Source organism: Mustela putorius, unplaced genomic scaffold, assembly GCF_011764305.1.
Source record: "Mustela putorius furo isolate JIRA1106 unplaced genomic scaffold, ASM1176430v1.1 tig00000561_pilon_pilon_pilon, whole genome shotgun sequence".
In the NCBI taxonomy this organism is placed as follows: domain Eukaryota; kingdom Metazoa; phylum Chordata; class Mammalia; order Carnivora; family Mustelidae; genus Mustela; species Mustela putorius.
Genome location: NW_025421415.1, coordinates 1,609,065 through 1,630,507, shown reverse-complemented (window position 1 = coordinate 1,630,507; position 21,443 = coordinate 1,609,065). Strand labels below are relative to the sequence as shown.

The 21,443-nt window shown below is 43.0% G+C and overlaps 1 protein-coding gene across 4 annotated transcripts in view; it reads left to right on the top strand.

Moving 5' to 3' along the window:
- The first annotated feature begins 990 nt into the window (after window positions 1–990).
- The window catches only part of CEP120 (centrosomal protein 120), an 81,637-nt gene continuing 61,184 nt past the window's right edge, over window positions 991–21,443 (top strand). The window contains exons 1-5 of one of the 4 annotated variants that reach the window (XM_045081420.1): window positions 991–1,115; window positions 1,384–1,461; window positions 5,213–5,369; window positions 6,726–6,840; window positions 9,559–9,700. In XM_045081420.1, the coding sequence (XP_044937355.1) occupies window positions 1,413–1,461; window positions 5,213–5,369; window positions 6,726–6,840; window positions 9,559–9,700 (463 nt within the window). In that variant the 5' untranslated portion in view covers window positions 991–1,115; window positions 1,384–1,412. Of the gene's footprint in view, window positions 1,285–1,380; window positions 1,462–5,212; window positions 5,370–6,725; window positions 6,841–9,558; window positions 9,701–21,443 lie in introns of all 4 variants that reach the window. The other 3 variants (XM_004761349.3, XM_004761351.3, XM_013060846.2) reach the window with 3 other exon arrangements.

The window sequence follows — 21,443 nt, the reverse complement described above, 5'->3', positions numbered from 1 at the left end:
ATCATTCTATCTACTTTTGAATCTGTTTGACATCTTACACAAAAGAATGCATTGTTCGACGATGAACCCAAAGTAGCTCATTACTTCGGTTTTATATTGCATAATGCCTCATTTCAGGGAGCTCGGAAGGGGACGGAAAGGGTCTTCTTCGAAGTCGTCTAACCCAAAGTGCATATTCTTCTCCTCTCCTTTTAGGCCCACCCAATGGCGGTGGGATGGGGATTGTTTTTTCCTCTTTACTCACCCCCTCCACCGCACACCAGGTTCAGTTTCAAGCTTATAACCTCCAGAGGATTCCTAATCGGTCGTAAAATAAAGCCCGAAGGTTGTGGGGCGGGGCGGGGCGGGGCGAGGGGGGGGGATGTGCTTTGTTTAATTTGGGTCTTGATTGTGCTAATTAGTTACCCTCTCGTCAGGGGGCCGTAGAACCTATACTTTTAATTTCCCTGCCCACGTGACAGTGTTTTTCTTTCGGGGTAATTTCTCAAGTTCAGGAAATTCTCGGCGAGTTTACGTCACCGCCAGCAGTTACAAGTAATTACCGTATTGACGCTACTTGTTTTCCAAAACGGGAACGTTTGCGGGGCGGTGCGCGTCCTACTTAGGGATTTTTCAGTTCAGACTTAATTTTAAGCAGTCGTGACGCTGGGGATCTGAACGGAGGGGGTGTGTGCGTGTGTCTGTGTGTGTGCCCGCGAGAGTTCTCCATCTCCACTGCTGTATTTCCCAGGTTGCGTCTGGGGGTGCAAAAACCGAGAATACACCACATCCACGCTCCTCGTAGGCGCCCTGCAGGAAGCGTCGGCCGCAGTAGTGCGCCTGCGCAGTCGTGTCCCGCCAACGCTCCCGCCTTCCCCCGTCCCGCTAGCAGGGGGCGCTGTGAGGCAATGGCCGCGTCTTCTCCCAAGGGCTCTGGAACATAGCATAAAAGGGCAGGAGGCGAAGCGAAAGGAGGGGCGTTCTATCCGCCACTGCCCTGGTCTCTATCACCCTTTGTCCTCCAGCTTTCCCCCGGCACTGGGCCTGCGAGCCTGGTTGCTAGGCGGAAGCGAGGCGCGGCGGATGCCGCGGCGGCTGCCCGGGCGTTTGAAAAGCTGCAACGCAGGCGGCAAAAGGTTTTCCGGCGGCGGGTTCGCCGCTCCCTGCGGACGGGCCGGGCGGCCGAGCAACCTTTGCCTTTGCTTTCAGTCGGGGCAGGGCGAGGGCTGGGCTGGCGGCCCGGGGCCGGGTTGCCCGGCGCGCTGCAGGCGGCGGCAGGCCCGGGCCGCGGAGCGGGGTCCCGAGGTCGGGAGCCCCCGGGCGGGCGGTGGGAGCCCCGCCGGGAGCCGTGCTGGTGGTCGCGGGCCTGCCGCGTCTCACCCGGGTCCTTCTTCCCCCAAGCAGACCCCGCCTGCGGGCCGCGCAGCGCGACCATGGTCTCCAAGTCCGACCAACTGCTCATCGTCGTGTCCATCCTAGAAGGTGAGCGGCGCGGGGCTGGCTTCTGCAGCTGCTGCTTGCTGAGCTGTGACCGTGGCGTGCGACCGAGGCTTGGTTAGCCTTAAGAATCGCTGCTTTCGCGCTCCCCCGGCCCCCGCCGCCCCCCCGGACATGTTCATAGATGGAGCTAGTCAGGTCTGTGAGGCGATTGATTTTAAAAACCAACCCAAGGGAGCGCGAGAGCTATTAGGGATACGTGGTATTTAGCGTGAGGAGCCGGAGCCCCCAGAGAATGTAGGAAAAACGATTTCCATCCGAGGCAGCTTGTCGATGACTTTTATCTGTGAGCGGAGTGTGCCTGCAACGCACGTTCTGTTCAGCGGCCTCCCGGTGACCCCACTGGTGAGAACTTGGCTTCGGGTCGCGGGGCAGATTTCCTGCGGTCTGAAGTACCGCGGGCGGGAGGCCGTTCCCTTTTTACGGGTCTTGGTAGGGGACTTAGACTGGAGTTGTCAAGACGGTCCACCGGACGTGCCTTGCTTGAAGTGCGGTTGGTTGGATCAGGGGCATTTGTTCATCGGAGGCCCTCCTGAGTGTCAGGCCCCGCGCTGGGAATGGAAGGAAGCAAGATCCCTAGCCCTAAAAACTCAGGGGAGAGCATGGGGAAAGGTGGGTGATTCCTCAGGGCGTGGAAGAAGGAAAGACCAGCTCTGGGGACTGGTTTCCCAGCGGAGGTGACATTGATTTGGGTCTTAAAGGAAGGGAGGGCTTTCCATAGGAAGAGAAGAGCAAGGAGCACTTACAGGTATGGAAAAGCAAGGCATATTCTGCAAGTGCTTAAATTTCCTGTGGTTGGGGAGTAGGTGGCAGAAAGAGGGGAGGCATAGGATTTGGGAGGGAGAGTGAGGACAAGTTACTAGTATTGTGACAACAGTCGCCTTGAGTGGGCCAGAGCAATGGCTGGTGGTTTTGGTTTTTTTTTTTTTTTTTTAAAAACCACCAGTGGAGGTGTTTTGTGAGGCCTACCACTGTTGCGGGGGATGAGAGGGAATGAGTTATAATAAGTTGTGGGACAGAAGGCTGACCAGAGACTGTAAAGTGCTGGGGCATTTTTCACTGTTCCATTACTCATTGTTAAAAGACAGAGAATTGAATCCCCCTTGTAATTTGGTTAATAAAAGCTTTTGGACCTGGTTCTTGCGCCCTGTAGCATGGCAGCAAACCAAACATAAAAGGCAAAAATAAAGGGCACTCTTGTCGTTTCCAACTTGCAGGCTTTTGTCTTCTTGGGGAGATCAGATTGATCTGCAGGGCACCTTATGTTGGGATGCTTTCTAATATGAAAACTACTGGATGTGGGCCGTAAATATAGGTTTTGGGGGGTGAGTGGGGATGATGGCTTCAGCACTGAGAGCGGTAAGTAAGGGTGGAAGAAAGTCCTTGCTGGTGGTTAGATAACCCAGGCCAATGATGGAGCAAGTGTGGTGGATAGAATGGTGGAGAGGCCTTCAGGATGCCCAGGGTCAAGGGAGGTGAACACTGAGGAATATTCTGGTAAAATAAGCTTGCGTAATTGGAGTGAATAGACCTTGGAGGATTTTGAAAGCCAAGGAGTTTAGAGGGAATGTTCTAAAAAAGAGAGAGCCTGCCCATATTCCTAAGCAGGAGAGCGTCATTTGCAAATTTTGCAGGGACTGTGCAGGGAAGGGAACCTGGCTTTAGGGAAGTCAGTTAGGTGTTGCCACAAATACGGCTGACCCTGGAGGGTGGGCCTCCCTGCAGACTCTCCTTTTGTTTGTGTTTCCATGCATCGTCTCCGTGTTGTTGCCTCAAGCCCAGAACCTGAGAGTCCTCACCTACCTGGGTTCCTTCTCCATCTGCACCTTCCAAATGGTCCCCGAGTTTTGTTGGCTTTATTTTTAGAATAATACTAGGGGTTTCATGTAAACGTCTGAATGAAAATTTCTCCACTTTGAGCATCCTGTTTTGAGGCTCTAGTAGTTACCTTTTCAGTAGTCTGTTTGGTGAATGGTATTTTTTTTTCCCCCTTTTCAGAGAATCTCTGTTGCTCACATTACTCTCTAGGGTGATTTTTTGAAATGCAAATCTAATTGTCTTAAAATCCTTCAGTGTCCTAAAGGATAATGTCTGTACTTTTTAGAACAGGATTCATGGCCTTTTATGACACACTGCTTGCCTGCCTTTCAGTTTGCTCTCCTCTCCTGTCCTGTTCCCAGCTCTTCAGTTATAGTGAGCTACCTGCAGTTTCTTGACTGCACCTCTGGAAATGCCCTATATTCAAAAGAAAATTACCATGAGCAAAACTGGGGCTATATAGTGGATGCTAAGAATGAAAAAGACAAGGTTTCTGTTCTCCTAAGTATTGTCTTTGGAAGGAGGCAGGCACCAGTTCCTTCTAGTACATATTCTTTTGTCAGGCTAGTTGGAGCTTATAGTTAGGGTAGAGGGACTGAAAATAAAGGTTTTTTTTTTGTTGTTGTTTTGTTTCTCTTTTTTGTTTTTTTATTTTTAAAATATTTTATTTGTTTATTTGACAGAGATCCTAAGTAGGCTGAGAGAGAGGAAGGGAAGCAGGCTCCCTGCTGAGCAGAGAGCCCGATGCAGGACTCTATCCCAGGACCCTGAGATCATGACCTGAGCCAAAGGCAGAGGCTTTAACCCACCGAGCCACCCAGGCGTCCCTATCTTTGTTTTTGGTACTGATGGATTTCATTTGGGGAAGCTGGTGATCTTTTAGAGCAGCTCAAAATGATGTCCAGAGAGAGGCCTCTCTGATAGCTGGTTGAGAGAGCCATGTGCTATGTGGTAGGACTGCTAAGCGGGGAGTTTCCAATGAGAGCTTCAGGTGGAAGGTCACAGGATGGCAATCAAGATCTCTCGGAGCCCTTGCATACGACGTAGTTTGTGCCAGGGTGAGTAGCAGCTGGGATGCATTTATTTAATAGGTGTCAGTGCTCGTCTCACCAAAGTGCCCCTCACCAAACTTGTGAACAGGTGGACGATAAGATTCTTGTGCTTTAGTTCTTCAGCTTCCTGTTTGCAGTGTCTTCAGTTTGTCTCTCTCCACTAGACCCTCAATTCCTTGAGGGCGAGTACCGTTTCACTCTTTTTGCTGGACGTGCTGGGCCTTCAGTAACCAGTGAAAGAACAGAGTCAGGCAGTACCAAATTCAATAATTTACAAAATTGTCCTTGAGATTTGAATGAATGAATGAATACATGTGACTGCTTTTCTCTGGCTGATTGGCTGAGTATTCTCAACCATGTTAAGAGGTAAATTAACATGAAGGTTGATGGGTGATTGCTTATTTGATTATTTCCTGACTCTCTGGATGACTTCACTCTTTTATATTAACAGCCGGTATAGTAATATCTAAAATTGGTGGCATCACATTTTTAATTGTTTAATTCTAAATGTCACTGAAATCATTGCTGCTCCAAGGGTGAACCAAGGACAACAGCATTGACATCACATGGGAAATGCAGCCTCTCAGGCCCATCCTAGACCTAGTGAACCAGAATCTATATTTTAATAGGGTCCCCAGATGATTCATGCATGTTAACCTTTGAGAAGCACTAATTTACAACTTGTAGTCTTCAGTTCGATCCCTTTCTTAAGGATCATGAATTTGTACGTCTGAGTACGTGTTAGTAGGTAGGTAGTGGAATATGTTAAGTCAGCCTGATGCAGATGAGTTTTTAAAACCATGTGCTAAAAGATGATGTTTGATTTTTGTATGCTCTTAATTCACCTGTGTGGTCTTTTATTCCAGGTCGCCATTTCCCCAAGCGTCCAAAGCATCTGCTTGTAGTGGAGGCAAAGTTTGATGGAGAGCAGTTGGCTACTGACCCTGTGGAGCACACTGACCAGCCAGAATTTGCTACCGAGTTAGCCTGGGAGATCGACAGGAAAGCCCTCCATCAGCACAGGTGACTCTTACTGTCCGTTCCTTCTGCTCTGTTTCTCTGGGCTCCTAGAGGTGAATAAATTTTTATCTTACTTAGTAACAATAATAATAATGTTTAGTGCTTTTGTCACGTGCCAGGAGATTTTTCAGAGTACTTGGCCATAATAATTCACTTGAGCATCGGAACAACCTATGAAGCAGGTGTTAGGATTTCCCCCCAGTTCAGGTGAGAAAACTGAGGCCCAAGAAGCGAAGTCACTTGTCAGCTGGATAGCACTAGAGCCCAACCACTTGAGCTCTGGAGGGTACCTTACTAACCTCTGCAACTGCCCCCTGCAACTACCCCCTGATTTCTGAGAGAATAGATACTCTAGAAGAGAAGTAACTATTCTAGAAGGGCTGTGATGATGCTTACCCAGTATTAAATAAGGGTTGGAATTCCTTGTAATTTCTGTCACTTCATTTATTATACACTTGACCTGGTTTGCTAACGATATATAGAGATATGTATGTAGTAATTACAGAAGAGACCCCCTTCTACTTAGTTTTATACTTGATTTTATTTATTGATTTATTTTTATACTTGATTTTAGACATAAAAACACTTGGTATCAGTACATAAAACAGGCTTAAAGTTAGAACGTCTTATTTCATGGACCCAGATGATTAGAAACAGGCAAGAGGACAGATACTTGTATTTTAAAAGGCATGGAAAATATTTTTTGTTGTTGTTTTTGTTTTTCTGGGAAACACAAAATCATTCATTGCTGTGACTTAGGACTAGAGCAAATAAAATTGCAGAGTTAAAAAATGAATGTCAGAAGAAATTTGTTTTTTCCTATGGCTAAATGAGCCCATGGATTTATTTGGGGCATGTGGAAGGGTAATCAGTTCTTAGAGAAGATCCGAATTGTGTTTTTAATGACTTCTGGAGTAGTTTGTGATTTTTCTGGCAGTTAATTCCTAAGGTTGTTTCATTATTTTAGTCAAAAAAGAGCTTTAGGCCCATACATATATTTGTAGTTTTATGTGTGTATGTGACAGTAAAAGGAAAATATTTTGAAATCAGTCTTGAGGAGTCATGGTAGTTTTTCACTTGAAAAGAGTTCTGCATATTACAGAAGCTTGAAAAACACTGTCCTAGACCATCTCCAATGAGGAGACCAAGATTTTTGACGTGGTTTTGAATATTACTTGGTATAAAGATAAATAGGCTTAATTAATCATTAATGTCAGTTGAATTTTTCAGAAAACAGTGTTATTCAACAAAATTATAATATACTTTACGGTAGTGACCAGCTTTTTCAAAGCTAACAGAACATCATTTCAGAATTAAGCAGGAGCTACGTTATTTCTAATGTAAGTTGTTACCTTACAGGTTGCAGCGTACTCCTATCAAACTACAGTGTTTTGCCTTGGATCCTGTATCTTCAGCCAAGGAGACTATAGGTTACATTGTTCTAGACTTAAGGACTGCTCAAGAAACAAAGCAGGTAGTAGCCTTGGATGTTTTCTTACCGATTCTGTTAGTTGACGATTTTTAGTAGATACCAGATTGCTGAAAAGGTGGTGGAATAATGGACCTGAATGGTCAGGGAAAAGGGGGGTTGGAGCCAGTAGAGCACTTCTTAGGTTTCGGTCCCTTCTTTGACCTAGAACTGTCTTTCTCAAAGAATGTTCTTTCTGAGCTAGAACGTTTGGTCATGTTGCTGTTACCTGGAGCTCAGCGCTCAGTTACCTGCCAAGCTCTGCTTTTAGTGGTAAGCCTCCTGTAGTGGTGCTCCCTTCAGTGAGTGCTCCCTATTCCTATTCCAGGCGTGCAGCCTAGAAGGCCAGGAGTCTTCTCTACCCCCCCTCTTCAACCTCTGTAGCCCTTTCCATTGGGTTTCAGGCCTCCAGCCCCACTTCCTGATCCAGCTACTCTTCTCCATTCTCACCATGGCCCTTGCGGCCGAAGCCACCGTGCTTTTCTAACGTGGCTGTGGTGGTAGCCTTCTGATCGTGTTCTCTGGGTCCTGCTCCTTGTGTTCCTCCTGGAGCTGTCAGAGCACGTGAAGTGCTCTCAGATGACTGAAACAGCCGTCTCCCCACACCACCCTGCCTTCACTTGCCCGCCCCGCCCCGAAAAAGAATTTAGGATCTTGATTCCTAGCTCAGTGCTTTCTGTTACTGAAAATGTCTCTTCCATCTTCTTAAAATCTCTTACGTCACTGACTTGGGAAGTGCTTCCTTTCAGCTTTTGTTGGATAACCTTTTTCACAACTCTCTTAAGATAAGAAGGTAAATACACACACATTTGTCTTTTGAAATCCTTTATTCTTTTTTTTTTTTTTAAGATTTTATTTATTTATTTGGCAGACAGAGATCACAAGTAGGCAGAGAGGCAGGCAGAGAGAGAGAGAGGAGGAAGCAGGCTCCCTGCTGAGCAGAGGGCCCGATGCGGGGCTCAATCCCAGGACCCTGGGATCAGGACCTGAGTTGAAGGCAGAGGCTTTAACCCACTGAGCCACCCAGGCGCCCCAAAGACCTTTATTCTTGACTAGAATCCTAAATTAGGATTCTGTGAAGAAAATGGATCTGTTACCAACATTTTTGCTGCGGTAGCCATGATATTTACAAATGGGCCAGTTAGCTTAGCCCGAATTTGGAATCCTTGAGAAGAAACTGAAATTTTAAAATGTTTTAAAAAAGAATGTCTTGGGCGCCTGGGTGGCTCAGTTGGTTGAGCGACTGCCTTGGGCTCAGGTCATGATCCCGGACTTCCAGGATCGAGTCCCGCATCGGGCTCCTAGCTCCTTGGGGAGTCCCTTCTCCCTCTGCCCTTCTTCTCTCTCATGCTCTCTCTCACTCATTCTCTCTCAAATAAATAAATAAAATCTTAAAAAATAAAAAGAATCTGTCTCTTCTTTCTCTTTGGATACTCCTCCTCAGTTCTCTGCACCCACTTCTGAAAAAAGTTTTCTCTCTCTAGTCTTAGCCCTGCAACCATGATTGTGCCCCTGATATTTTACTTAACTAGCTTTACTACTTGATCTAGACACTTGTGCAGTGTCTTTGGTTACAGAGAAAGTGAATTCTCTTAGGGGGAGGATACCTAAGAGGAGGTCATGTCCGTAAATGCTCTTGGCATTCTCTTCTCCCCCACCCTGGCCCCACTCCTGGTACTATAGGACACTTTGTCCTCCTAGTGGTTTTTTATCTCTATCATTGTTAAGGAGAAATGTTTCAGAATTAAGAGTTTTAGGAAACCCGGATGTTGTCTTGCTTATTCTCTCCTGTTTATTAGCAGAAATATTTGAATTGGTGAGTAGAATATATGAAGTTCAAAATAAATTGTCCATATATGAACATCCACACAGAAAAACCCAGATTTGTTATTCTAAGTTGTGTAACAGAAAAATAGGTCATAAATTTTGAGTTGCTGAAATGCTTTCCTCAGGCTCATACTTAAAATGATAAAATATCCATCATAAAAAATACAGCACAAGACTCTTGAGTTTTTTGCTTTTACCTTGGGTGTGGATTTTTTAAAGTCTGTGGCCTAGTTAGTCCTCTTTTACGTGTCACATGTAACTTGATACACAACAGCAGCTTTTGCTTTTGATCTGTAAAAGCACCTGCTTCTATGGCTTTATGTAACAGTGGTCAAAGTCGGAGCGTCTTTCCGTGAGCGACGGTGGTGCTCCTGCAGGAATGAAACAGGAGGTCCTGGGCCGTGATGGCGCTGGCTGACTTGAGTTATAGACTGCTCACCAGTACTAGAATAATCAAGGATCCTTGATTCTGTGAGAAAGCCTTTGTGTTTCCATCAAGTGCATGGTTTGTAACCCAGCCCTCTGCCTGAGGTCTCTGCTTTAGTATTTTGTTGGTGTTTTTTTGTTACCACTAGCTTTCCTTTTGCCTCATTTGATACATGCCGAACAAAGCAGAGATGGGATCAGGCAGCAGAGGTATGCCAGAGAAAATGAAAAATGAGGGTTTAGGGAAATGGAAAATTGGTAGTAGAAACTACTTATTTTTTTTTCCAAGAGGAAGTTCAGTTAGCTTCCCAAGCAGGATTAAAGTCTTTGGAGGAAAATGAAAAATATTTTAAAAGAGGAGAAAGTACTGAGGAAGGACAGGGGATATATTAGGAACCTAATAGAATGCTGCCCACTCTCGTTGATTGCCTATTAATGATTAAAGTGGTTTTGTTTTGTTTTACTCTCCAGGCTCCAAAATGGTACCAGTTGTTGAGCAATAAATACACCAAGTTCAAGACTGAGATACAGATAGGCATTGCTTTGGAAACAGATACAAAGGCCCCAGTGGATAGTTTTAAAGCCAAAGGAGCCCCCCCTCGAGATGGAAAAGGTTTGTGCATCATCTCTACAGTCATTCTCCAAAAAGTTGTAACTGGGGACTGGGACTTGAGGAATGGTGAGTGGCTGAGTGGCTTGATAGGAAAACACACTCGGGAGTGGACTGATTTTACTGTAGTGCATCACACACGTTTTGAGATTGATAAACATGCAACCTTTGCTGCTCCAAGCTCTTGTTTACAAAACCAAGGAATAGAATGAGAGTTTCTTTTATGTGGTATATAACAGAAGAAAGCAGAATTTTGTTTTCTTAAAAATCGATAGGAAAATTTTTTCCTAGGATGAGTGCAGGAAAGCCAAAAACACACACTATTCTCTTTTCCCTCACCTATTAACAGCACCTTCATATTTTTTTTTAACTAAATAAACTCTATCTTATAGAGCATTTTGAGGTTCACAGCAGATTGAGTGTAAATTCAGAGTGTTGCTGCATTCCCCGATCTCCCTGTCACGCAGCCCCCCACTGTCACCATCCCTTACCAGAGGGAAACACTTGGTAAAATCGATGAACCGACATTAACAATCACCCAAAGTCCATAGTTGATACTAGGATTTACTTACGGTGTTTGTATTACAGTTTATGAGTTTAGACAAATGTGTAATGACACCCATCTGCAATTGTAGTATCCAACAGAAGACTTTCACTGCTCTGAAAATTGTCTGCTCTGCTTCTCCCTCCTGCCAAACTGGCAAACACTGTTGTGTTGTTTTGTTTAATTGTAGGATAGTTGACATAAATGTCCTATTAGTTTCAAGTGTACAATACAGTGGTTTGACAATTCTGTTTCTTACACGGTGCTCATAAGTGTAGATACCCTCTGTCGCCATACAAGCCCATTACAATCCCATCACTGTATTCCCTGTGCTGTACCTTTTGTCCCCATGACTGACTCGTGCCATAACTGGAAGCCTCTACCTCCCACTCTCCTTTATGCAGTTTGCCCTCCCCCTCACCCTGGCAGCCATCAGTTTGTTCTCTGTGTATTTATAGATATGATTCTGCTAGGAATATATTTTGCATTATCTGCTGACAAAGACGGTTTTATGTCTGTATTCCCACTCAGCAGGCCTTTGTTTCCTTTGTTTATCTTAACCTTATTAGCCGGGACTTGCAGTATGATGCGAAGAAACACTGAGGAAAGGGGATATCCTTACCTTGTTCCTGTAGGTTTTTTGTGGCCATTTTTCATCAAGTTGAGGAAGTTCCTCTCTATTTGTAGTTTCCTTAGGGTGTTTTATCAGTACTGAGTGTTGGATTTTGTCACGTGCTCTTTCTGCATCTTTTGATGCCATCCTATGCTTTCTTTAGCCTGGTGATGTGAGGGATCAGAGTAACAGATTTTCCAGTGTTGAACTAGCTTCGCATATACCTGAGCAAAATTGCATTTGGTTGTGGTTCACATTTCTGTCTTTCTTTTTTTTTTTTTATTAACATATAATGTATTATTTGCCCCAGGGTACAAGTCTGTAAATCATCAGGCTTATACATTTCACAGCACTCACCATAGCATATACCCTCCCGAATGACCATAACCCCACCACCCTATCCCACCCCCACCCCCCAGCAACCCTCAGTTTGTTTTGTGAGATTAAGAGTCTCTTATGGTTTGTCTCCCTCCAGATCCCATCTTGTTTCATTTTTTCCTTCCCTATCCCCCACAAGCCCCCACCCTGCCTCTCAAATTCTTCATATCAGAGAGATCATATGGTAATTAACTTTCTCAGATTGACTTATTTTGTTCAGCATAATACCTCCTAGTTCCATCCATGTCGTTGCAAATAGCAGGATTTCATTTCTTTTGATGGCTGCATACTATTCCATTGTGTATATATATCCACCACGTCTTTTTATCCATTCATCTGTTGGGGGACATCTAGGCTCTTTCCATCGTTTGGCTGTTGTGGACATTGCTGCTATAAACATTCAGGTGCATTTGCCTCTTAGGATCACTACATTTGTATCCTTAGGGTAAATACCCAGTAGTGTGATTGCTGGGTAGTAGGGTAGCCCTGTTTTTAACTTTTTGAGGAACCTCCATGCTGTTCCCCAGAGTGGCTGCACCAGCTTGCATTCCCACCAACAGTGTAGGAGGGTTCCCCTTTCTCTGCATCCTCTCCAACATCTGTCTTTTCCTGACTGGTTAATGTTAGCCTTTCTGACCAGTGTGAGGTGGTATCTCACTATGGTTTTGATTTGTATTTCCCTGATGCTGAGTGAAGTGGAGCACTTTTTCATGTGTCTGTTGACCATCTGGATGTCTTCTTTGCAGAAATGTCTGTTCATGTCTTCTGCCCGTTTCTTGATTGGATTATTTGTTCTTTGGGTGTTGAGTTTGATAAGTTCTTTATAGATTTTGGATATTAGCCCTTTATCTCATATGTCATTTGCAAATGTCTTCTCCATTCTGTCAGTTGTCTTTTGGTTTTGTTGACTGTTTTTTTCACTGTGCAAAAGCTTGTGATCTTCATGAAATCCCAATAGTTCATTTTTGCCCTTGCTTCCCTTGCCTTCCCTTGCGATGTTTCTGGGAAGAAGTTGCTGTGGCTGAGGTCGAAGAGGTTGCTGCCTCTGTTCTTCTCAAGGATTTTGATGGATTCCTGTCTCACATTGAGGTCTTTCATCCATTTAGAATCTATTTTTGTGTGTGGTGTAAGGAGATGGTCTAGTTTCATTCTTCTGCATGTAGCTGGCCAATTTTCTCAACACCATTTGTTGAAGAGACTATCTTTTTTTCATTGGACATTCTTTGCTGCTTTGTTGAAGATTAGTTGACCATAGAGTGGAGGATCCATTTTGGGGCTCTCTCTTCCATTGATCTATGTCTGTTTTTGTGCCAATACCATACTGTCTTGATGATTACAGCTTTGTAATAGAGCTTGAAGTCTGGAATTGTGATGCCACCAACTTTGGTTTTCTTTTTCAACATTCCTCTGGCTATTCAGGGTCTTTTCTGGTTCCATATAAATTTTAGGATTATTTGTTCCATTTCTTTCAAAAAAAATTGATGGTATTTTGATAGGGATTGTGTTAAATGTGTAGATTGGTTTAGGTAGCATAGACATTTTCACAGTATTTGTTCTTTCAATCCATGAACATGGAATAAATGCTTTTCCATTTCTTTGTGTCTTCCTCAATTTCTTTCATGAGTACTTTATGTACTCATAGTTTTCTGTGTACAGATTCTTTGCCTCTTTGGTTAGGTTTATTCCTAGGCATCTTATGGTTTTGGGTGCAGTTGTAAATGGGATCGACACAATTTCTCTTTCTTCTGTCATGCTGTTGGTATTTAGAAATGCAACTGATTTCTATGCATTGATTTTATATCCTGACACTCACCTGAATTCCTATATGAGTTCTAGCATTTTTGGAGTGGAGTCTTGGGTTTTCCACATAAAGTATAATATAATCTGCAAAGAGTGAGAGTTTGACTTTTTTGCCGATTCGGATGCCTTTTCTTTTTCTTTTTTTGTTGTCTGATTGCCAAGGCTAGGACTTCTACTACTGTGTTGAATAGCAGTGGTGATAGTGGACATCCCTACTGTGTTCCTGACCTTAGGGGGAAAGCTCTGTTTTCCCCCATTAAGAATGATATTTGCTGTGGGTTTTTCATAGATGGTTTTGATGATATTGAGGTATGTACCCTCTCCCTACATTTTGAAGAGTTTTGATCAAGAAAGGATGCTGTACTTTGTGAAATGCTTTTTCAGCATCTATTGAGAGTATCATATGGTTTTTGTTCTTTCATTTTATTTTATTTTTTTAAAAAGATTATTTATTTATTTATTTGACAGAGAGAGATCACAGGTAGGTAGAGAGACTGGCAGAGAGAGAGAGAGAGAGAGAGAAGCAGGCTCCCTGCTGAGCAGAGAGCCCGATGTGGGACTCGATCCCAGGACCCTGAGATCATGACCTGAGCTGAAGGCAGCGGCTTAACCCACTGAGCCACCCAGGTGCCCCTGTTCTTTCTTTTATTAGTGTATTGTACCACACTGATTGATTTGCAGATGTTGAACCAACCTTGCAGCCCAGGAATAAATCCCACTTGGTCACGGTGAATAATCCTTTTATTTATTTTTTTATTTTTATTATTTTTTAAAGATTTTATTTATTTATTTGACAGACAAGTAGGCAGAGAGGCAGGCAGAGGGAGAGATGAGGAGGAAGGCTCCCAGCTGAGCAGAAAGCTTGATGCGGGGCTCGATCCCAGGTCCCTGGGATCATGACCTGAGCCGAAGGCAGAGGCTTTAACACACTGAGCCACCCAGGCACCCCCTTGAATAATCCTTTTAATGTACTATTGGATCCTATTGGCTAGTATTATGGTGAGAATTTTCACATTTGTGTTCATCAAGGATATTGGTCTGTAATTCTCCTTTTTGATGGGTCTGTAATTCTCCTTTTTGGGATCATGATAATTCTGGCCTCATAAAATGCATTTGGAAGTTTTCCTTCCATTTTTTGAAATAGTTTCAGGAGAATAGGTATTAATTCTTCTTTAAATGTTTGATAGAATTCCCCTCGGAAGCTTTCGAACCCTGGGCTCTTGTTTTTTGGGGGATTTTTGATGATTGCTTCAATCTCCTTACTGGTTATGAGTCTGTTCAGATTTTCTATTTCTTCCTGGTTCAAGTTTGGTAATTTATTTATCTCTAGGAATGCATCCATTCCTTCCAGATTGTGAAACTTGATGGTATGTAGTTGCTTTTAAGATGTTCTTATAGTTGTTTGTATTTCTTTGCTGTTGCTTGTGATCTCTCGTCTTTCATTCATGATTTTACTAATTTGGGTCCTTTCTCTCTCTCTCTCTCTCTCTTTTTTTTTTTTTTTGATAAGTCTGGCCAGGGGTTTATCAATCTTACTCTTTTGAAGAACCAGCTCCTAGTTTCATTGATTTGTTCTACTCTTCTTTTGGTTTCTATTTCATGGATTTCTGTTCTGATCTTTATGATTTCTCTTCTCCTGCTGGGTTTAGGCTTTCTTGGCTGTTCTTTCTCCAGCTCCTTTAGGTGTAGGTTAGGTTGTATACTTTAGACCTTTCTTGTTTCTTGAGAAAGGCTTGTATCACTATATACTTTCCTCTCAGGACCGTTTTTGCTGTGTCCCCAAGATTTTGAACAGTTGTGTTTTCATTTTCGTTTGTTTCCATGAATTTTTTCAATTCTTGTTTAATTTCCTGGTTGACCCATTCATTCTTTAGTAGGACGCTCTTTAGCCTCCTTGTATTTGAGTTCTTTCCAACTTTCCTCTTGTGATTGAGTTCTAGCTTCAGAGCACTGTGATCTAAAAATATGCAGGGAATGATCCCAATCAATCCCAATTGAGTCCTGATCTGTGACCCAGGAAGTGATCTATTCTGGAGAATGTTCCATGTGCACTAGAGAAGAATGTGTATTCTGTTGCTTTGGGATGGAATGTTCTGAATATATCTGTGATGTCCATCTGGTCCAATGTGTCATTTAAAGCCTTTATTTCCGGACGCCTGAGTGGCTCAGTTGGTTAAGCGGCTGCCTTCGGCTCAGGTCATGATCACAGGATCGAGTCCCACATCAGGCTCCTTGCTTGGCAGGGAGCCTGCTTCTCCCTCTGCCTCTGCCTGCCACTCTGTCTGCCTGTGCTTGCTCTTGCTTCTCTCTCTATGACAAATAAATAAATAAAATCTTAAAAAAAAAAAAGCCTTTATTTCCTTGTTGATCTTTGCTTAGATGATCTATCCATTTCATTGAGGGGGTTGTTAAAGTCCCCCCTATAATATTATCATAGTATTATTGTCGATGTGTTTCTTTGATTTTGTTATTAATTGGTTTATATAATAGGCTGCTCCCATATTAGGGGCATAAATATTTAAAATTGTTAGATCTTGTTGGACAGGCCCTTTAGGTATGATATGGTGTCCTTCCTCATCTCTTATTATTGTCTTTGGCTTAAAATATAATTTATCTGATATAAGGATTGCAACCTCAGCTTTCTTTTGATGTCCATTAGTATGGTAAATTTTTTCCACCCCCTCACTTTAAATCTAGAGGTGTCTTTGGGTCTAAAAATGAGTTTCTTGTAGACAGTAGATTGATGGGTCTTGTTTTTTTATCCATTCTGATAAAATAGGCTAAATAGCCAGGGGTTTATCAATCTTACTCTTTTGAGTATGGGGCATTTAGCCTATTTCCATGTGTCTTTTGATTGGGGCATTTAGCCTATTTCCATTCAGGGTAACTATTGAAACAAATGAAGTTAGTGCCATTGTATTGCCTGTAAGGTGACTGTTAATGTATATTGTCTATGTTCCTTTCTGGTCTACTACTTTTAGGCTTTCTCCTCACTTAGAGGACCCCTTTCAGTATTTCCTGTAGGGCTAGTTTGGTGTTTGCAAATTCTTTTAATTTTTGTTTGTCCTGGAAGCTTTTTATCTCTCCTTATATTTTCTTTTTTTTTTTTTTTTTTTTTTTAAGATTTTATTTATTTATTTGACAGACAGAGATCACAAGTAGGCAGAGAGGCAGGCAGAGAGAGAGAAGGAAGCAGGCTCCCTGCGGAGCAGCCCAATGTGGGGCTGGATCCCCAGGACCCCAGGATCATGACCCAAGCTGAAGGCAGAGGCTTTAACCCACTGCGCCACCCAAGCGCCCCTCTCCTATTTTCAATGACAGCCTAGCTGGATATAGTTTTCTTGGCTGTATATTTTTCTCATTTAACGCTCTGAATGTATCATGCCCGTCCTTTCTGGCCTGCCAAGTCTGTGTGGATAGGTCTGCTGCCAATCCAATAATTCTACCATTGTATGTTACAGACCACTTGTCCTGAGCTGCTTTCAGGATTTTTCTCTTCATCACTAAGATTTACAAGTTTTGCTATTAGATGATGAACTGTGGACCTATTTTTAGAGGAGTTTTCTGTGCTTGTTGGATTTTGATGCTTGTTCCCTTTGCCATATTAGGGAAATTCTCTACTATAATTTGCTCCAATATACCTTCTGCCCCTCTCTTTCTTCATCTGGAATCTCAATTATTCTAACATTGTTTTGTCTTATGGTATCACTTATCTTTCAAATTTTCTCCTTGTGGGCCAGAAGTTGTTTGTCTCTCTTGAGCTCAGCTTCTTTATTCTCCATCATTTGGTCTTCTATATCACTAATTCTCTCTTCTGCCTCATTTATCCTAGCAGTAAGAGCCTCCATTTTTGATTGCATCTCATTAATAGCTTTTTTTATTTCAACTTGGTTAGATTTTAATTCTTTTATTTTCCCAGAAAGGGATTTTATTTCTGCAGAAAGGGATTCTCTAATATCTTCCTTCGAAAAATGCCTTTTTTGAACCCAGCTAGCACCTTGATAATCGTCATTCTGAACTCTGGTTCTGACATATTACCAATGTCTGTATTGATTAGGTCCCTAGCTGTTAGTACTGCCTCTTGTTCTTCTTTGGTTCTTGTTCTGTGGTGAGTTTTTCCACCTCATCATTTTATCCAGATAGGAATAGATGAATGAGAACTAAATATTAAAAGGGGTGGGAGAGACCCCAGAATTTTATATGCTAACCAAATCAGAAGAGACCTGAAACCAGGGGGAGAAGTGAGGGGGAAATAATTTAAAATAAAAAAATTAAAAATAATTTCCTATTAGACTGGTGAGTAGAACAGGGCCACCCACTTGATTTCGGGTTTATTCTGGTCTCTTAGAAGAAACTACCTCCTGGTCACCTGGGTGGCTTAGTGGGTTAAAGCCTCTGCCTTCGGCTTGGGTCATGATCCCAGGGTTCTGGGACTGAGCCCCACATCGGGCTGTCTGCTCAGCAGGGAGCCTGCTTCCTCCTCTCTCTCTGCCTGCCTCTCTCTCTACTTGTGATGTCTATCTGTCAAATAAATAAATAAAATCTTAAAAAAAAAAAAAACTACCTCCCAAAGTTTTAAAGAAACTGTATATTAAAAAACAAGGGTAAACATGATGAAGGGATGGAATATGAGTGTAAAAAATGAAAATGAAAAAAAGATTCTAAAAAAATTAATAAGTTTGTTGGAAAAGGGGAAAAAGAGAATGTGATCAGGCTGGAGACTAGAACAAAGCCCATGCACTACATTTAGAGTGTATTTTGATCTATTAGAAGAAATTATATCCCAAAATTTTAAAGGAAAAAAAACCCCATGTATACAAAAATAAGGTTAAATACAGTGAAGGGATAAAATATGACTATAACAATGAAAATTTTAAAAGATTTTTTAAAAACACTGATAGTTTAAAAACATTAAAAGAAGAAAGGAAAAGTTTTAAAAAAAAGAATAAGACAAAACAAATTAAAGAAAGAATTAAAAGAAAATTTAACTTTGCTGGATTATGGGGGAAAAAGCCATGAATTCTGTTCGTTGTTTTCCCCTAGCTCTGTAGTTCTGCAGTTCTTTTTTTCTTTTTTTAAAGATTTTATTTACTTGACAGGGAAAGAAGTCACAAGTAGGAAGACAGGCAGGCGGAGAGAGAGAGGGGGAGGCAGGCTCTCCAATGAGCAGAGAGCCCGATGTGGGGCTCAGTCCCAGGACCCTGAGATCATGACCTGAGCAGAAGGCAGAGGCTTTAACCCACTGAGCCACCCAGGTGCCCCCACAGTTCTTGATGATTGGTGAACTTGGTCTTGGCTGGAGGTTCTTGCTGATCTTCTGGGGGAGGGTCCTGTTGCTGTGATTCTCAAATTTCTTTGCCTGAGGCGGAATTGTACCAGCCTTGCCAGGGTCCGGGCTGTGTAATCTGCACTGGTTCACTCTAGGAGCTTTTATTCCCTGAAAGCGTTCCATACAGCTTTGGAGGAGAGGAATGAAAATGGTGGTTTCCCAATCTCCAGCTGGTAGGAGCTGAGAGCTCAGGGCCCCGCTCCTGAGTGTGCCGTCAGCGATAAGGTCAGTCCCTCCCCTCTCCCTGGTCTCTAGCTGTGCTTACCCGGCCTGTGACTGAGCATTTCTGTCTCTGTCACATGGCCCCATTTGGAGTCTCCAAACCCAGCAGATTCTTATCACGCTTTCCCACGCTGCTCCTCCTGGAGGAAGAAGGAGAGGGTCTCTTCAGATCTGCCACTTGTGGGGTCCCTGCTCGAAGAGTAGTGGCCCTGCTGTGTCTCAGATCGTGGTTTAAGGTAGCCCTGAGCTGAGAGCCCACTGTTTGTCTCTCTCTGTAATTGGCTTCTCCGCTTTGATACCTGGGAGCTCTGCCACATTCACACACCCCTGGTCTTTTTGTGACCCAGCAGGACCTGAGACCACACTGTCCCCACAAGGGCTCTACCCCCGCTTAGCCTCTGGAATGATGTTCCTCAGTGGAGCAGACTTCTCAGAGTTCTGATTTTGTGCTCTGCTGCTCTGCCGCTTGTTGGGAGCCAGCCCCTCCCCCCACGGTCTATCTTCCTGTAGATTCACTTAGATTCACTTCTCTGTACATCCTATCTTCTGGAAAGTGGTCGATTTTCTCTTCCTAGAATTGCTGCTCTTCTTCTCTTCTATCTCCTGTTGTGTTTGTAGGTGTTTGGAATGGTTTGGTAAGTATTTAGCTGAACTCATGGGACCTAATGATATTTCAGTCTCCTACTTCTCCTTGCTTCCTCCAAGTGTGGTACATAGTTCTTTTTATCCATAGATAAATGACTGAATCCATGAATTCAGTCATCGATTATTTTGTTGAGAATCTGTACATGTGTATTAATGATAGATAGTGGTCTGGTTTGTGTGTGTGTGTGTGTGTGTGTGTGTGTGTAATGTCTTGGTCTGGTTTTGAAGTCAAGGTAATGATGGCTTCATAGACTGAGTAGGGAATTATTACCTCTGCTTCTGTCATCTGAGAACGATGAGAGAGAATTTGTTTATCTTCCTAGAATGTTGCCTAGTATTCACCAGTGAAGTCATCAGGGTCTGCTGCTTTCTGTTTTGTAAAGTTATTGATTGAATTTCATTAAAAGATACAGACCTATTCAGATTGTGTGAGGTTTTGCAGACTTTGTCTTTTAAGGGAATTAATCCATTTCATAGAGGTTATCAGGTTTGTGTATATAAAGTTCTCACAATTGTTCTTCAGTATCCTTTTTTGTTAAATTTTTATTTTTTGCAGTGTTCCCAAATTCATTGTTAATGCACTACACCCAGTGCTCCATGCAATACCTGCTCTCCGTAATACCCACCACCAGGCTCACCCAACCCCCCATCCTCCTCCCCTCCCAAACCCTCAGTTTGTTTCTCAGGATTTACAGTCTCTCTTGATAAGTCTCCCCCTCTGTTTTCCCCCAGCTCACTTCTCTCCATCTCCCAATGTCCTCCGTGTTATTCCTTATGCTCCGCAAGTAAGTGAAATCATATGATAATTGACTCTTTCTGCTAGACTTATTTCACTCAGCATAATCTCTTCCAGTCCAGTCCATGTTGATACAAAAGTTGGGTATTCATCCTTTCTGATGGAGGCATAATACTCCACTATATATATGGACCATATCTTCTTTATCCATTCGTCTTTTGAAGGGCATCTTGGTTCTTTCCACAATTTGGTTACTGTGGCCATTGCTATGAACACTGGGGTACAGATGGCCCTTCTTTTTTTTTTTTTTTTTTTAAACAGACACATTAAAGATTTTATTTATTTATTTGACAGAGAGAGATCACAAGTAGGCAGAGAGCTAGGCAGAGAGAGAAGGGGATGCAGGCTCCCCGCTGAGCAGAGAGCCCAATGTGGGGCTCGATCCCAGGACACTGAGATCATGACCTGAGCCGAAGGCAGCAGCTTAATCCACTGAGCCACCCAGGCACCCCCAGATGGCCCTTCTTTTCACTACATCTGCATCTTTGGGGCAAATACCCAGTAGTGCAATTGCAGGGTCATAGGATAGCTCTATTTTTACTTTCTTAAGGAATCTCCACACTGTTTTCCAAAGTGGCTGCAGCAACTTGCATTCCCACCCACAGTGTAAGAGGGTTCCCCTTTGTCCACATTCTCCCCAACACTCATTGTTTACTGTCTTGTTAATTTTGGCCATTCTAACTGGTATAAGGTGGTATCTCAATGTGTTTGATTTGATGGCTAATGATGATGACCATTTTTTCATGTGTCCATTAACCATTCACATGTTTCCTTTGAAGAAGCATCTGTTCATGTCTTCTGCCCATTTTTTGATGTGATTATCTATTTTGTGTGTGTTGAGTTTGAGAAGTTCTTTATAGATCTTGGATATCAGCCCTTTGTCTTTAGTGTCATTTGTGAGTATCTTCTCCCATTCCATGGGTTGCCTCTTTCTTTTGTTGATTGTTTCCTTTGCCCTGCAGAAACTTCTGATGTTGATGAAGTCCCACAAGTTCATTTGTGCTTTTGTTTGCTTTGCCTTTGGGGACATGTCTTGAAAGAAGTTGCTGTGGCTGATGTCGAAGAGGTTACTGCCTATGTTCTTCTCTAGGATTTTGATTGTTTCCTGCCTCACATTGAGGTCTTCCATTTTGAGTTTTATCTTTGTGTATGGTTTAAGAGAATGGTTGAGTTTCATTCTTCTATACCTAGCTGTTCAATTTTCCTAGCACCATTTATTGACGAGACTGTCTTTTTTCCACTGGATGTTTTCTCCTGCTTTGTCGAAGATCATTTGATCATAGAGTTGTGGGTCCATATCTGGACTCTCTACTCTGTGCCACTGGTCTGTGTCTGTTTTTGTGCTACTACCATGCTCTCTTGATCACAGCTTTGTAGTAAAGCTTGAAATCAGGCAACGTGATGCCCCCAGTTTTGCTT